At 38.4% G+C, this 17,904-nt stretch overlaps 1 protein-coding gene across 1 annotated transcript in view; it reads right to left on the bottom strand.

Annotated features, from left to right (window-relative positions):
- brinp2 (bone morphogenetic protein/retinoic acid inducible neural-specific 2) overlaps positions 1-17,904 on the bottom strand; it is a 79,530-nt gene that overhangs the window by 42,722 nt on the left and 18,904 nt on the right. The window contains exons 3-4 of the mRNA XM_079451878.1: positions 12,177-12,497; positions 624-814 (exon numbers count right to left, since the gene is read on the bottom strand). Of these exons, the coding sequence (XP_079308004.1) occupies positions 624-814; positions 12,177-12,448 (463 nt within the window). The 5' untranslated portion in view covers positions 12,449-12,497. The remainder of the gene's footprint in view (positions 1-623; positions 815-12,176; positions 12,498-17,904) is intronic.

Genomic DNA, 17,904 nt, shown 5'->3' on the forward strand with positions numbered 1-17,904 from the left:
TGTACTTAAGATTACACCAGACAGATATTCAGATAATTGCCTTTTTATTTTGATATTTAGATGACATTATTATAATATTTTTAAATAACGAAACATTTTTAAGTGCCAAAAAGTAGTAAAATGGCATTTTCATCATACTGTACATTCTATAAAGTCTAAAACTTTCAAAAAATTCATCATTTACTCACTCTCTTGTCGTTTCAAACCTGTATGACTTTTTCTTCTGCAGAACACAAAAGGAGAAATTTCGAAGAATGTTGGTAACTGAACAATGGCGGTACCCATTCGTAAGTATTGTATAGACACAAAACCAATGCAAATCAAAGGGTACTGCCATCTTTGGTTACCAACATTCTAAAAAACATCTCATTTTGTGTTCTGCAGAAGAAAGAAAGTCATACAGGCTTGAACTAACATGAGGGTGAGTAAATGATGAAATCATTTGTATCACTTTAACTGTTTACACTTAATAGAGGGAACATTTAATAGATTCAAACACGATAAATGCCACTTTACGTGCATTGTATTGAGTAATGCGTTATACCCTTTTAAGGTGTACATAAGTCAGAATTAAGCCTCTATAGACTGTATCATCCAGATGAAACCACGCAATATTTGCTTACCTCCCAGTGTGGCCGATACCAAGAAATGCGTGCCATATTTCTTGATCAGGTTTTCGTTGATCTGCTGAAGGCTCGGCCGTCTCCCCAGAAGCCTGAGGTTGCGTAAAAATTCCGGCGCCAAAGGCAGTGGAGCTTTGAAGAAGTCTCTCTTCTCTGTGACCAAGCTGTTCACTTTCCAGTGACTAAACTCCCTGCGAAACACAAAACAAGCAAAGTTAAAGCTCTGCTTAAAGTGAAGTATTAAGTGAATTTTGGGGACCATTTTGTTACGGAATTACATTGTTAGTCTCTTGTGGAATATACTGTAGGAAACCTTCCGTGTGTGCATTTATAAGGCGTGAGAGAAATTGCTGATACCAGCAGGAAACAAAGCTAACCAAGCATTAATATGAATTGGAATTAAGTGCTGAATATTGATGCATCTAATTTTAATGCAGTGTGAACAGGATTCATGTCGGACACGCAGTAGTATAATGAACACACTAAGGCTCTAAAGAAAGCAGCACGAAAAATGGAGCGCAACTTTAAGAAAACTAAATTAAAGGTATTTCGTACAGCATGGAAGGATAGTATTCGAGAATACAGGAAAGCCCTAAAAACGTCTAGATACTCCTACTTTTCATCACTAATAGAAGAACCCTAGGTTTTTATTTAACACTGTGGCTAAATTAACAAAAAAAATTTCTGAGTCTTTATATCAGCATAGCAGTGATGAATTTATGAACTACTGCACAAATAAAATCCCAGATATTAGAGAAAAAATTATAACTATGCAACCAGAAATGAAACCCACTGAACAAACAACTAACTATAGCGCCCCAAGCAGAAATTGCTATTATTTTCTACCGTAGATAACAATGAACTATCTAAAATCATTAGATCATCTATATCAACAACATGCCTGCTAGACCCTATACCTACAAATCTACTGAAAGTTTGTAAATTATAGATCCTCTTCTTAGTATTATTAACTCATCTCTGACACTAGGGCATGTGCCTAAGGCATATCAGGTGGCTGTTATAAAGTCTCTTGTCAAAAAATATCAACTGGAACCTAGAAAACTGGTTAACTACAGACCTATATCGAATCTACCTTTCATGTCTAAAGTTCTGGAAAAAGTAGTCTCCACTCAATTATGTTCCTTCCTCCAAAGGAATGACATCAATGAAGGTTTCCAGTTTGGATTTAGAGCACATCACAGTACAGAGACTGCATGATCAGAGTTACAAATGATCTGCTTTTGGCGTCTGACCTTATTGGTGCGGCTAGACCTTAGTGCTGCATTCGACACTATTGACCACAGCTCCTACATGAAAATGATGTCGGCATTAAGGGAAATAGCTTTGAAATGGTTTAGATCTTATTTATCTGAATGTTTTCAATATGTAGCAATATCGATGAGGTGCCACGCAAATCGCAAGTCCAGTACGGGGTACCACAGTGCTCAGTCTTAGGGCCTATGCTCTTCGCATTATACATGCTTCCTCTAGGAGATATAATAAAGTGACATGATACACAACTTTATATTTCCTCGAAGCCTCATGAAACACTGCAATTCCATCGAATAGTGCAATGCATAGTCGATATAACAAACTGGATGAATAAAATTTTTTTATTACTGAACTCGGACAAAACAACCATATGTAACAACCAAGAATACTGCTTAACTATTGACAGATGTTCCATAAAAACCTCGTCTTCAGCAAAGAACTTGCTGTTTTATTTGATAGTACACTGTCATTTGAGAACCAAGTCGCCAACACCTGTACAATTGCATTTTCCATCTTAAAAATATATTTAAACTATGTCATATGCTGTCACCATCAGATGCAGAGAAGCTAATTCATGCCTTTATGACATCAAGACTAGATTACTGTAATGCACTATTTGGTGGTTGCCCTGCAGGCTTATTACAAAAACTCCAACTGGTCCAAAATGCGGCAGCTCGAGTTCTTACACGTTCAAAATAGCATGAGCATATTAACCTGATTCTGTCAACCTCGCATTGGTTACCTATAAAGCATTGCATTAACTTTTAAATCTTGCTTATTGCCTATAAAGCCCTGCATGGTTTAGCTCCTCACTACTTGAGTGAACTTCTCTTGTATTACAGTCCTTTATGTGCACTACGCTCTCAGGCGTCCGGTCAGTTGGTAATACCTAGAATTTCAAAATCAAGTACAGGTGGCAGATCCTTTTCCTATCTAGCGCCTACACTTTGGTCTTCCCTGCACTTTCCTGAAGGCAGACACACTCTTTAGTCTAGATTTAAACATTTCAACATACATTTCAATCTTGCATACACTACACTATCATTAAATAAATATTCCGAAGGTTTAGGCTGTACTAGTTAGATCAACCGGAACCAGGAACACTTCCAATAACAACTGATGTATTTGTTGCATCAAAGAGTGCAGAACAGTACTCTACTCTACTCTCAGCCAGTCTTGTCTCATTCTTCTAAGGTTACCAGAGCAGGCAGGATGCAGTGCAAGGTCACCAGAGAGGGCAGGACACAGTCCATGCCCAGAAATGACAAACGCTGAGATGATAGAGCTGGATAAAGAATGACGCAGTGGCTTGACACGTCTTCACTACAAAATTTCAGCTGCTGTTATATTATTAATAATAATCTTAAATCATTTTTTTTGCCTTGTGCAAGCACTGTAGAGCTTGTGCAGAGGCTGCAGCTTTTACCAGAGGGGAACTGGAATCCCCTGGCTAGGCCTGGATTCCCTCTGAGGTTTTTTCCTCCAATGGAGCATTGGGTTCTTCGCCACCATTTGCATACTGTTTGCACTGTTTGCCTGGCCAGTGGGGCTAGTAGAATTTTTAAGTTTTATTCAATTGACACTGCATATAGGAATTTCTGTTTAATATTTGACATGTGTTTCTCTCTCCTTATCTTGGGTGTGTGGTTCTAGGTGATGGCCCCTGTGCGTGTGTGTGTATGCTTGTCTGTCTGTATGTGTATCTGTGTGTGTCTATGCGTGTTGTGTGGAGGGTTTTGTGTGTGTGTCTGAATCTGTGTCTGTCTTCAGTGTTTTCACCTATTTTGTATGACTTGTATAACCTTATATGTTTTGCTTATAGTCAATATGTTTTCTTGTACAGCTGGTTTGTAACAATAAAAATTGTCAAAAGAGCTATATAAATACATTTGACTTGACTTGACTTGAGCACACTGTGCATGATGCAATTGGTAAACCCAACATTTACGTTTGGCTAAAACTGTTGTCCAGAGTGTTTCTTGGGTATCAAAACCATGACCTTGGCATTGCTAACGCCACGTTCTAACAGTAAACAATACGGTATCTACTTTACAAACATTTCATAAAATGAATGAGAATCCCAATACATGTTTTCCCCAGGTTATGTACACATTGTAGCAAAGGCCTTTGTTGAACATACCACCCAAAGGGATCGTCTATTGGGCTTAAAACGGTTCGTGAACATCTCTAAAAGTTAATTAAGAAAAGAAGTGGCTGTCCGACCATAAGCTAATGATGATAGATGATCTTAATTAAAGGCCTTTAGCACATACTGATAGCACCTGGAACTCTGTTGGGTAGTGGGACACTTACACAAAATGCTTTACTTTTGAATACTCCCTTACCACAAGGCACCTGGATGTCTCTGCATCACACCGGCTGTATATATTTTTTACTTTTATTTGTTGTTTCTATCCTACCTGTCATCCAAGTGCAGTATAAGTCTGAGTTGTGTATTGCTCTTCTGAGTTTTAAATTGAACATCTGTGCAGATCTGCAACACTCCGCTCTGCTGGATTGAAACGGGGTCTTCTGGCCTGTTTCTATGAGCTTGCCAATCAGGCAGAGGATGGCAGGTGCGCTTTATAAAACGCTTCACCTCTCAAACTTTTTACTTATTAAACCAGACACATGCCTTCAAAGGACACACGTAATGAACGGTTTGTCCTCTCCCTACAGGTGGACCGAACGGCAAAGTCATTATTGTTAGTGCTTTAGAATTCCATGCAGAGTTTGGTGAATGAAGGAGGGGGAAATCTGGATAGCAATTAGAGTCGCTTTTGTTTTCCCCTGTGAAGCGGTGCTGGCGATGCATTTTGCTGCATTGTTTGCGTGCGGCACAATTACAGGCGCAACACTTTCTCACTAATTTAAGTCCAAGTTAAACATTTCCTCCAAGAAATCCCGGTTCTGCAATATAAATTATATATTCCTTGTCAAGTGGCCAGTAGAGTATTGCTTTAGTGTTTCTCGGTTTGGTAAATTAAACAATGCTCTAAAAAGGATAGAGTGGTGTGTAGCAACAGTTTATTATATCCAAGTTAAACTGAAGATGTTGCTGTTAATTTCAAATTTACTAAAATCTTAATTACCAAGAAGCCGTCACACTTAACGCTGTAAATAGATTTTCTCTTTTGTTGCCCTCAGATCCTCAATAAGAAATTTTAATAGCAAACACAAATTCCCTTGATATTCTTGATGAAAGATCGAGAAGGATCTTATTTAACTACAGTAACATATTTCATGAGAAAATATTAAAGATTATTCAACTGCTAGAAGATAGGTAGCAGTGATGAATCTTATTGTTTGGAATGGCTTGACGGTTGAAGATATATGTTCTTCTTTGGCTAAGCATCCGTTCCAGAGACATTATGTTCCCAATGTAAGGGCTGTCACACTTTACCTCCGTATGAAATCAGAACAGACTTAGATTTGATTGGAGTGACAGACTATCAGGCTTTTGGGGGTCTGAAAAATATTTCTTCCCAGTGCATCTGGACTTTTGTCTCTAAAGTAAAATAGGAGCTTCTTGTCAACTAAAGTACTGTAAGTATGATATATTGCCTCTCTTCTCACCAACAGACAGTAAGGCATTCGGTGAAGAGTGACTTAGGAGATGTGCACTTCTAATGTGCACTTCCATTAATAAATTTCGCTGCAATTTGTTTCTGTAGTCTTTTTGTTGACTGTGAAAAAAATCAGTAAGAGAGTGACATTATAAATATGACTTAAATGTCCAGTGTATGAAATTTAGTGGCATCTAGTGGTGAGGTTGCAAATTGCAACCAACGGCTCACTACAGCCCTCCCTTTCGAAGAACTATGGTGGCTGACACAGAACTAAAATGTTATCATGTTTTTGCTTCTTTGCTGAAGGAGATCACGTATTCACGAAACGCTTTCTGTAGAGCAGATTTTCTGCTTAGGGCTACTGTAGAAACAACATGGTGAATTCCATGTAAGGGGGGGATCCGCGGTGTATGTAGATAGAAATAGCTCATTCTAAGATAATCAAATCAAACATAGCTTCATTATCTATTATATTATATAATCTTTATATACATCTGAACACATAGTTATGTATATTATATTGCATTTTTCTGGGATAGTCCTAAAATGGTTCAGGTCATACCTAGAAGCAAGAGGTTATTATGTGAGTATAGGTGACCATAAGTCTGAGTGGACATCCATGACATGCGGAGTTCCTCAAGGCTCAATTCTTGCGCCTCTCCTATTCAACCTGTTCATGCTCCCAATGAGCCAAATAATGAGAAATAACCAAATTGCTTACCACAGCTATGCAGACAACACACAGATATGTTTAGCCCTATCGCCTCACGATTACAGCCCCATTGACTCCTTGCTCAAATGCATTGATGAAATAAATAGTTGGATGTGCCAAAACTTTCTTCAGTTAAACAAAGACAAAACTGAAGTCATTGCGTTTGGAAATAAAGATGAAGTTCTCAAGGTGAACACGTACCTTCACTCTAAATGTCAAACAACAAAAAATCAAGTCAGGAATCTCGGTGTGTCTCTAGAGTCAGACCTTAGCTTCAGTAGTCATGTCAAAGCAAAAACTAAATCAGCATACTTTCATCTGAAAAATATTGCAAGAATTAGATGCTTTGTTTCCAGTCAAGACTTGTGCATGCTTTCATCACCAGCAGGGTGGATTTTTGTAATGGACTCCTAACTGGCCTCCCCATAAAGACCATAAGACAGATGCAGCTCATACAGAACGCTGCGGCAAGGATTCTGAGCAGAACCAGAAAATATGATCATATCACACTAGTCCTCAGGTCCTTACACTGGCTACCAGTTACATATAGGATAGATTTTAAAGTTTAATTACTGGTATATAAATCATACAATGGCCTAGCTCAATACATTGCAGATTTGCTCATTGAATACAGACCCAAAAGAACACTCAGGTCATTAGGATCGCATCAGCTAGAAATACCAAAGGTTCTCTCCAAGCAAGGAGAGTCTGCATTTAGCTATTATGTGAGCCGCAGCTGGAACCAGCTTCCAGAAAAGATCAGTGCCTCTGACCGTCCGACTGTCTGTACTGTACTTTATTTAATTTATTTTCTATTCTGAACTATATTTGATTTAATTTTTCTTATTTCTTCACTGTTTTATCAAATGGATATTTTAAATTTCTTCTGTGTAAAGCACTTTGAATTACCATTGTGTATGAAATGTGCTATATAAATAAACTTGCCTTGCCTTGCCTTTTTGTCAAATAGAGCCTCTAAAAAATTACACACTGGATGCACTTTAAGTTGTTTTGGATAAAAGTTTCTGCCAAATCCACATGTACATTTTCACGTGTAATTGTAAATCACAAAAGTAAAGGTAACGCTGCAAAGGGGCTTTACACAAACATCCCCAAAAGCTCTAAGTGCAGAGATTTTTGTTGAACTGAAAATAAACATGAAATGAAAAGACACCACGTTTTCAACAGATGGTTGTTGAATCAATCTGAACAGTTGGTGTATCTATTTAGTCAAAACCTCCAAATGTCACAATCTGTCTAAACGTCTCGATCTGTCTTTCTTCTCACTTTTATTCTTTTGCCTCATGCAAAACTTCAAAGGCCTGTTTACAGGACTAAAATATTGGCACACGCTGCTGTTTGAGGGCATCATCTAGAAAATAAGATTAGAAAACCTCTACCATCAGGCATTGTATCAGGAAAGCAGCTTTAACTATAGATTTTTAAAGAAGGATTAGTCCCCAAAGTTGAGCAAATAAGAAACAACAAAATCATGCTTTCAGCAAAAAACAAACCTGCACAATGGAAAAATTTAAAAGCCGCTCAGTGAAAACTCAACGCTGGCGTACGTCAATACGGAGAGTCAGATTTGACTCTGTCCTATGGAAACTCACACAGTGTTTGTCAAATGCATCTAATGTTTTTTTTACCGAGTGATTGAAGTGGTAAACTGCATCAAGCACGCAGAACAAAACATCTTCGCTTTTCGAAATGCTGTACCACATATTTCCACATTGTAATCTCCAAGGTTTCCCGCCTTTTGCTTTATTATTTCTAAATTGTAGACCAGCACCACCTGTATGATAATTCTGCTGCATTCATCAGAACTCACATTCCTTTGTGCCAGACAATTTCCTAGTTTCCAAACACCAAACGACATTCAATCTCAATCGTTTTTAGCATACAAATGCCGCTGGGTGTTTTTGTATTGCTTTTGAAACCATCTGTTACTAGGTTACTAGGTTAATCCCATTGGTCGTTGTTGCCTTCAATGCAACGATGGTCTGCAGATAATAGCACAAATGGGAGGTAATAAATAAGACAAAGGTTCCACATGGGAAGGGAAGTGCATCACCGTTCTGCCTTGCTACAAAGGTAAATATATTTGCATATAGTAGTAGTCTAGTTTAATACTGTAGATGTATTCTTGTCTTATGTTTTTAAAACACACTGAGATGAGACATCAGAATCAAGTGTACCTGCTTGGTGGGCAAATGCTAGTGGAAACTTTGAAACTATCATCAAATTTCTAAATCTAAATGTCAACTAAAGTGTGCCTTCAGAACAAAGCAAAGAATATCTCTCTCCATTCTCTGCAGAAATCCCCACCGGAGATGGCAGTAAGACTAAAGACCATATCATTCTCTCTGCTGGGGATCCTTTGGTACAATGTAACCCCCCAGAGGGGACTTGTGCCCATGGAAGCAGTAAAAGGTATAGTCCCTTAGTGAATGTCTGCTGGGGTTCTCACATAACCATTCTCACAGCAAAGACCCAGTTTTTCCTCCAGAAAGCCCTTAAGAACACGATCAGTTTTCATATCAAAGAGCCCAGCTGAAGTCCCATCTTCTTTGTGTGAGACCATTGATCTTGTTTATACAATGCACCTGAACTATGAGGCGCATGCACAGAAACACACCTACGCAGACACACAATAACCCTGCTGGAATGCATCCACACAGACTCTTTGGCCTGCAAGACAACATTTCAAACCGTGCTGGCAGAAGCCTGTCTCCCTCACACTGTGTCCATCACTGTTCTGCAGGCCTTTCTCTGCCCAGCTGCCTTATTCGTGCTGAGTTCTGAATTTGGTGAGCGGGGAGAGTTGGACAGAGTCGGCTATGAACTGGCAGGGGGGAAAGGAAGCTGGCAAAAAGGCCAAATTCCCCTGAGAGATTCGAGGTCAGTCGCAGTAATGCACCAGTCACATATCTCCCTCCTGCTGTGCATGTTTCGACGTCGATCGATAGTTAAAACAAACTGGGCCTCATTTATGAAAAGAGCGTACGACCGAAAACTGCGTACGGTCGTTTCCACGCAAAACTTGGCATTTATCAAAATGGTCGCGAGCGTTTGCTACGATCAAAACTCATGATAGGGCTCAGCTCGTGTACGCAAGTTTTGAGATAGGGCGAAGTGTATGCTTTACCCTTTTAACTGATAAGGAATAATGACAAATAGAAAGACAGATTAGGTTTTTTTTCATTTAGTATGACATTGTAAAAAAAGATTACAATGCAATATCTTATTTTCATTACATTAGTTAAGTATTTTCTTTTCTAGCCTAATTATATGATCATTGAAATTATAAGGTTAACGGTTGCACGAATCTTTTAGGCTATGTCTAAGATCATTTGCGACTGATAAATGCACAATTAAAAACAAAAACTAAAATAGGCCTTATCAATATATTTATATAATGGGTTTAGTAAATTTGCAAGATGGTAGCTTCTTTGTTCGACAAATATCCATTCTAATGAAAACTGTCAAAACGCATGATTTCATGTTTTTTTATTTGTGCGATGTTCACTTGGGGCTGGAAGACGCGCACTGGGGCACAGCTTAAGATTGCCTGGCTTTGTGTGGCAGGATCCAGGGGCCTCATTTATCAACAGTGTGTAGAAAAGGTTCTATATTTTGTCCTACAAATGAAATTTAGAATGTGTGTAAGTCCAAAAATATCCGTATTTATCAAACGTGCGTAAACGGGTCTTACGAACAGCCAGCACCGCCGCTCCCACAACGCGAATCACGCACATTGCGTAGGGCACCAAGTGCTGAGGGGGCACCAAAAATAGCCTATTGAAAAAAGCAATTTTTAAATCTATTATTATTTCATTAGGCTATAGAATTTTTTTAGCTAGGCACATTTTAGCCATGTATATGTAAAAAAAAAACGGCCTAACAATCCCATATCACCCCATCCACACCACCACCCGCCCATGTACGGTCCGCGCGGCAGTGCTGGTTGATCGCGCGTGCGCCTGACGCAGTTTGACAGACGGTAGCCTAGGCAACTTATTTGGAAATGGCCCCGAAAAGACAGAAGAAAGGAGACGTAATAAGAAGAAACTGCGAAATGATGCCTGTGCATCACTTGCAGGTAAGTCCATGTTTAATCAATGTTTTTTGTGCACTCACTACGCACACATGAAATTGGCGGCATACGAATGTTTGATGAATCACACGTAAAAGATTTGTGACCAAGTTGTATTATTTGTGAGCTTTATATCCGCGATGACGATTAACGTCCCCACCAAACGAAGTAGTCACTTTTAGAAACTTGTAAGCCATTTTAAGACACACTAAATCAATAAAAAAATCACAACTGGTGTGTTTTATATCATAGAAACATTTTTGTTTACCACAGACCTTATTTTGGTAGATTTACCCAAAAACCTTTTACTTAGAGCACCTAAAAAGTATTATCATACAGTACAAAACTTTAAATGGGCAATAAGAAGTTTTATCTTATGCTGTAATGCTTAGATCATTTTGTGTCAGAGCTTTGTGAGAGGAAAAGCAAATGGGGAACAGCACTTTTCTCTTTCTTAAGCAGCTAAAACAATATTACATTTGTGAAAAACATCGTGTTTTTCTTCAGCCCAAAACTAATCCTGTAACCAATGTCACCAAGACGCTAGAAAAACTTACCTGCAATGCTACCTGTAAAAAGATGTGCAAGTGTATCTAGAACAAAATCTGCTTTAAACGCTAAGGGTGGTCACAGCAAATGTCGACTTGATTTACTTAATAAATAAATGTCTTTATGACATCCCCACATTTTGTTACTTGATGATGGTTATTGTGAGACTAGATGGAGCACTGTTAGATTCCTTGGGTTTACAATAAATCTCACCGCAATACATTTACATTTAGTCACTTAGCAGAGGCTTTTAGCGACTTACAAATGAGGTAAACGATATGCACAAGTAATGGCAATGGAAATTTAAATATTTAATATTTCCTACAGATAAACTACCGCAAAAGCAAACTGCTTTTTTGCACCATACTGTATATCTTGAAAACACATAACTGTAAATGTAATCTAAGTCAGTCAGTCATGCGCAGTAATCGTCAATTGGAAATGAATAAGGTTCTATCCGACTTATTTGTCAAAAGTAAGTTATTCAAAAATCCTTATTTTTGTCAACTTTTTCTTTGCATTGTGTACCTTTTTTGGACTTTTTTTTAGAACGAAACCAACATCTATAAAGTCAATTAAAACGCAAAAACTGAATCTCAAAACAGTTCAGAATCATATATAATAAGAACCGTATATTTCCAAGGCGACGATTCACCACTGATGCCATCTGCTACCAACACCATAGGTTACAACAGTCTAAACAGATCCAAGCCTCGATACAGCTGAGATGTCAATATTTTTTCCTTATCTCCTGCTATGTTTGTTATTGGAACTTCTCTCTGAACGTTGACGTGATCTGCCACATGACTGATGGAAGGTCAGTTTATCTACACCAAATATTCCTCGGGCAGGAAGCTCGACAGATTTCCAAGTGCCTGCTGTTTAGAAAGTTTACACATCATCAAACTTGTTTGTTTGTTAATTTGATTGTTAATTTAATTGACTTTTCTTCAGTGGAACACAAAACGTAATTTTTCCATATTTTGTGATACATTTTCTTTGCCATTCGTGGCTGAAATGTTGCCCTCCATTGAAGCCCTTTCATAACATAAGGCACCTGCAGACATTTGGTACAACATGTTGTGAGGGAGGATACATGATGGATAGAGATGGATGAAATATTGATTTGGCTCATTGTAAAGTTTTTGTAAACCCATTACAGTATTAATTACAGACATTTTACAGTATCATAATGAAATACATTTTTCCGCCATCCAGTTGGGAGCATGTGTTACTTATTCTGCTACTGTATTTGTAAGACTAAATAAGTCATGCGTTGCTGTTATATCAATAGCTAGTTGAGCCTAATGCACATCCAGCCTTTTCTTTAATGATTCCGTCTTCACTGTACTAACCTGTAGATTTTATAGCGCGTGGAGAAGCCTTGCTGGAAACGTTCTTTAAACTCTGTATATTCTGGACAGCGATGGAAGGGCCCTTTATCAGACAGGAGCCAATCCAGCTGGCCGCCGGTCCGGCCGGAGATAGAAGAGAAAGGTGATGTTTTCTGGTCCAGACGCTCAGCAAGAGCCAGGAACCAGCTTAGCGGGCCCAGAGGTGCCCAATGCCAGAGGAGCATCAAGAGGAACCATCTAACAGCTGCAGCTCTCTGCCAACACAATGCCATCCTGCCTCTGGGCACCTGGCGCCAGCATTCTTGTGCCAATCCTTTTGACCTGATCGGACAGAAAGAAAAGATTAAGTTGCAGTGATGCTTTGATTATGGCCGTACATGAGCATGTATTTAAAAATCGTCCATGCATGAACTGCATGTACAGGATGCAAAAATGCAGCTACAATTCTTAAGACACACCAGTGAGGTAGAATGTGACACTTTGTACAAAGTAAAGCAAATCCAAGCAGGTATTTCGTATCCAATGCATTGCCTTATAATGTCTATTTATGGATGCCTCGCTTTTCCACAGTTGAGCAGATGGGCATTTGGTTTGTGAGTCATGGTAAATACTCCATTATTTACAATAGCGCTGGGAAAAATGTGAGCCAGAAAATACCGTTTGACGTGTATGTTAAAAAACCAAAGGCCTCTGGGACCTGTATTAATGAATGAGCATAGATTATGTTCAGCACTGGTAGACACAGGCTTTGGGAGCAGGGGAGACTTCATGCCCCGGTGCATATAATATCAAACCATTAATCCCTTACAGGAGGAATTTCCTGACATTCTTTTATTAAACTCAAATCCATGATGAAAATATATTTCAACAGAGGGACTAAATGCGCACGTAGATTCATAATGATGCATGGAATACCTGGTTCTTTCTAACTAATGTGAATGATGGCGTAGTATGAGATTTAAAGAATATTTGATATAAAGAAATGCAAAACAAGCCTGGAAACCATATAGGCCCTATGCGGGATCTTATAGCATGTAATAAGTTCCATTTACCCAGTGTATTAAACTAGGTATGGCCATCAGGTCATCCAGAGATGCATTTTTCATATTTTCCTCCTTATTGCTTCTTATAAGAATATCTTGTTTCCACATTTCTTAGTTTTAATATAACTGTGATTATTTTCATTTCTCCAGCAAAATGTTTTTGTTACTTCTCTCTCACATGGTTTGTTTTATACCCTGCAATCCTCCCATGGCCTCATCTTGATAAATCAAATTTACTTCTATTCCATTTTCTCATTCTGTTTCATATCTTTCATCATTTTTGTCCATTGTTCTGTCTTACAATTTATCCCATTGTTTTCCTTCTGCACAAGCTTCATGCTACTAAAAAACGACCAGCTTTATTTTATCAGTAGCTATGAACACGGAGAAACAGACCTTTTTCTTTAAATAATATGGTATGCATTCTATAGATAAAAATTGTCACACAAAGCTAGAAAAGTTTCGAATCAAAGAATGCTGTTTGTCACAAAGTTTGTCGATGAAAAATAACCACATTTTACTGTGAATGACAGGTATTAAAACAGCATGTGCAGAAGGTAAATAAATATTTAAGCAGTATAATATGCTGTAAGGTGGAACACAACATATAAAATGAATGGTAAATAAGAGAAGTATATGATTAACAACATTTGTACACAGAACACGTCCATCACCCCATGCGTCTTTACTGTGGTCTGGTTTTACTGCTCTCTAAAAGAGATTAAAACCATGCTATTTGTCAAAGTCAGAGCAACAACATTGTCCTTAAACTTGGTTTGTGTAACTCATAGAATGGCCAAACCATTTAGCACCACTTTTGTCAATGTCTAAAACTGAAAATATGTTTTGGCAGATTCTTATTCAATTAAGTAAACGATCAACGTGTTTAATTTTCATTTATTTCAGCAGGAACTACAAACTACGAGTTTCAATGCAAAGTTAAAGCACTACACGTCCTTGATAGTTGTGACAATGCAAGAATATATTTTAAATTCCTAGCAATATGTTTTAATATAGACCTGTTCAAAGTCCAAACAAGAAAAGGATGGGCTTATCTTTTTTAGTTGTATTGTTTTAAAGAATTTATGTGCAGGACTTGACACTGCTTGCAATGTTTTCTGTACTTCGGCTTTCTGTAAAAAGTGTCCCCTGCTGTTACAGACCACAATCTTTTTGTGTAACTGTGTAATAGCAAATCTGTTATGCTGAGCAGCATATAAGAGATTCTAATGGTAATGCCATCACATTTCATCACGATATCATTGCTTGAGTTGAATCCGACCAACCTTTAGCCAAACTCATTGGTGAAGCACCAATTAAATGCTACGTGCCACATTTTGCACCAGTTACAGAAGATGGGAGTGGGTACGGTCTGGCCTTTAATCCATAGCACCTTGGATGACTTCTCATTTGAAATTTGCCTTTCAAATAAACCCAGTGTCTAAGCAACGACACACCAGACAGCTATACCCATACACATCCTTATTTCACCCCATTCCCCCGGAGGCTCTACCTAATTAGAAATTGCATAAAACATTGAAATGCCAGGTAGACAATTGAAGAAACACTGAATTTAGCTCTGACATTTTCATGCACGTCGTGCATAATTTAGGCATCCTTATATTAACCCGACCCATCCAAGTCGGCAAAGATGCAGGCACTCGCCACAAGTGCTTAAAATTTAGCATAGGGCAATGGGGACACTTGCATACAAGAATACTCTGCAAAACACGATGCAGGCTTGAAGTTCAGCAACAGACGCTTGCTGAGAAAGGAAAGGCATTAGATCTAATTGATGAAATAATGACTACAGTATATTGTGGTTTAAGAAACCTGCTGGAGGGTTTGCTGACATAGCAGGATTATAATTATGAGGGATAAAAAAGCTCTGAGAACATAGACTGGCTCAAGGAGGTAGAAGTTTTGTAGCTTTTTTGTGCCACAAATGGCATCTGGAGAAGGCTTGATTTACATTTGCAATTATGCGTTTGGCAGACACTTTTATCCAAAGCGACTTACATTGCATTATGCTACACATTTGTTTCTAAGTAAGTGCCATCGCCTGGGATCAAACCCACAACCTTGGCATTGCTAGTGCCCTTTTCTAGCTTCTAGTTTGTCAATAAAATGCACGAAAAAAGGGCTTAAAAAGCCATTTGTCATTAATACGCAGTTTTGTTTTAAAAAGAAATAATGTAAAGCAGTGTAATGACAGGTACGTTTATATCTGACACATTTTCTGAATTCGCAAAATTAAAAGAACCGTGTGTCTATCAAAAAGACATTTAGTTTCACCTTATGCGTAAATGTGTGTCCATAATGATGATGCTGCGAAGCCCTCATAATGTCTGTAGATCAAATACAGACCTAGTAACACTAAGATTCAGGTGCAATTCCTCCTTTTTCCTTTTTACCCTAACAACACTTTGTTTTTTCAAACTTGTCATCACATTAATCTTTGTAAGAGTTTACATGGAGTCCTCTTGATGTGTTAAAATTTTATTTGCATCCCTATAACGTTAACAACGCAAGGTTGTGGGTTCGACCCCAGGGGATTGCAGATACCTATGTAAAATGTAAAGGATAATGCAATGTAAGTCGCTTTGGATAAAAGCGTCTGCCAAATGCCTAAATGTAAATGTAAATGTATTTGGGGAAATAAAAACACACATTTGGCCTGAGCCTTGGTAGACCTGTTGAGGCAGTACGTTGGTATTGCGGTATATTTTCTCATCAATTATTCAAAATGAAGGAAGAAATGCTGTGCAGCACAGATGGACTTTTACTATTCCTGAGCGTGCAGGGGAAGCAGGTGTACTGCCATTACCATAAGACCAGCCGTCCTTTTGAACCCAGGTCCTCGTACTCTGCATTCTCTAACTCAGCAATCCCCGCCAGATACCTTTCTGTACACTTGTGTGTGGATCCAGAAATCTTCATGTAAGTAAAAATTATCAGTGCCGCTATGAAGAATTCCTTGTTTGTGTGTCTCCTTAAATGTGATGACTTATCGAATTATTGTGTCCGCACTCCTGACAGGTTTTACATATTGATGTGTTTTGACTACAGTGATCACAACATCTTTAGCCACAGATATACTCATTCTAAAGAAATAACCATGGAGAAAATCCCTAGGGTGTTTTTCCAACCTTTGAACCAACCTTTGATATAAAATGTTTCCATCCCGCAATTCTTGCATCACCACGCACTAGGCGTCTATCCTGTTTACTGCATTTCACAGGCTTCAAGCGGTAAAGAGTAACATGCTTTGAGGCCAGCCATCAAGAATCACAACCCTCTGCCTCCCCCAGAGAAAATAATAAAACTGTGTTTAATTCTACAAAAATGTCCCCCAGGTGATAGTTTTGTAAGATGGAAGATAAACAAAGTACATCAATCCCAGAAATGCATTTTAATTAAAACACGTATGCAAGGCAAGAAACACTTATGAGGGTGTGAAAGAGAATTAATGTGAAAGCAATTTTAACAGTACCTTGTTTTGGAGGGTTGTGTGTGTGTAATGGCGTGTTTATTTACACATGTGTGATGCTTAGATTCTGCTAGCGTTTGTCTGATGTGGTGCAGCAGGAGTCATTACACAAAATTAATAAATTGTACTGTCAGCCAAATAAAATCCAGATGTTCCCCAAAGGCAACATAGGGAATATATTTACACCCATAGGCTACAACATAATAGGCAGAATAACTTGCTTTTATGAACTACGCACAATTAAATACAAATGATTAAGACTCAGTATGGCTTATCAGATATCAGACATTCCACATCTTTACTGCGCAAGTGTAAAGGATCAGCAATCTCTCAAAGCCTGACTGCCCAGCAGTTGTGTCTCACCCTTCCACCGGGTGTAATCACTTATACATCACACTTTAAAAAACACAGTTTACGCGCAGGCACATACCCACACTCAAGATAATTATCCAGGCTGTTTATTAGATTAACACCGCGCCATAAAAATGCATCTGCATATTGCTCTGGTCCTATTAGCTCCGCACCTCTTCCTTAAATATGTGCTGGCACGCTCACTTCAGCCCCTTACTGAGTTTGCAGGAGTTTGTTGCCAGACCTTGTGTAAACTCATTTAGTAATTGAGAGGAAACCGAGGTCCCTGTACAAACAGACCACCCACACCTATACAACATCCACACTGGTAATGAGAGAATTAGTTTAGAAACATTGAACACATAGAGGACAAGTCATCCTTCAGTACACATGGGGCACATTCCCGCATCGTTGCCATGGACACATCATATGGGCAACGAATTACCACTTGGGCACCAATTCTAGTAATACACACCACAGGTGCCCATATTAAAACGTGTGCTCCTAAACCTTTTATCTTCTCCCGGAAGATACAAACTACATGTATTGTTTATTGAAAAAAAGGCTTGTTTGGTGTTCAGGCAGGAAGGAGATATTTGGATTACAAACTCCAATTGGAAGTTTCCTTAGTTTTTTTATGCACAAGCCATGTCAGTAAATAGGGAAATGATTGAGAACACATGAAATCACAAACATCAAATGCTGGATATTATAAATGCACTATACAGAGGGGTACAAAACGACACAAAGAATCTGTTTAGTTTAAAGACGAAAAGAAAAAGAAAGGATAATGCAATGGGAATAATTTTAAAATAAATGATGAAACATCACTGTTTAAGGAAAA

The sequence above is a fragment of the Barbatula barbatula genome (assembly GCF_947034865.1).
Source record: "Barbatula barbatula genome assembly, chromosome: 3".
Classification (NCBI taxonomy): Eukaryota; Metazoa; Chordata; class Actinopteri; order Cypriniformes; family Nemacheilidae; genus Barbatula; species Barbatula barbatula.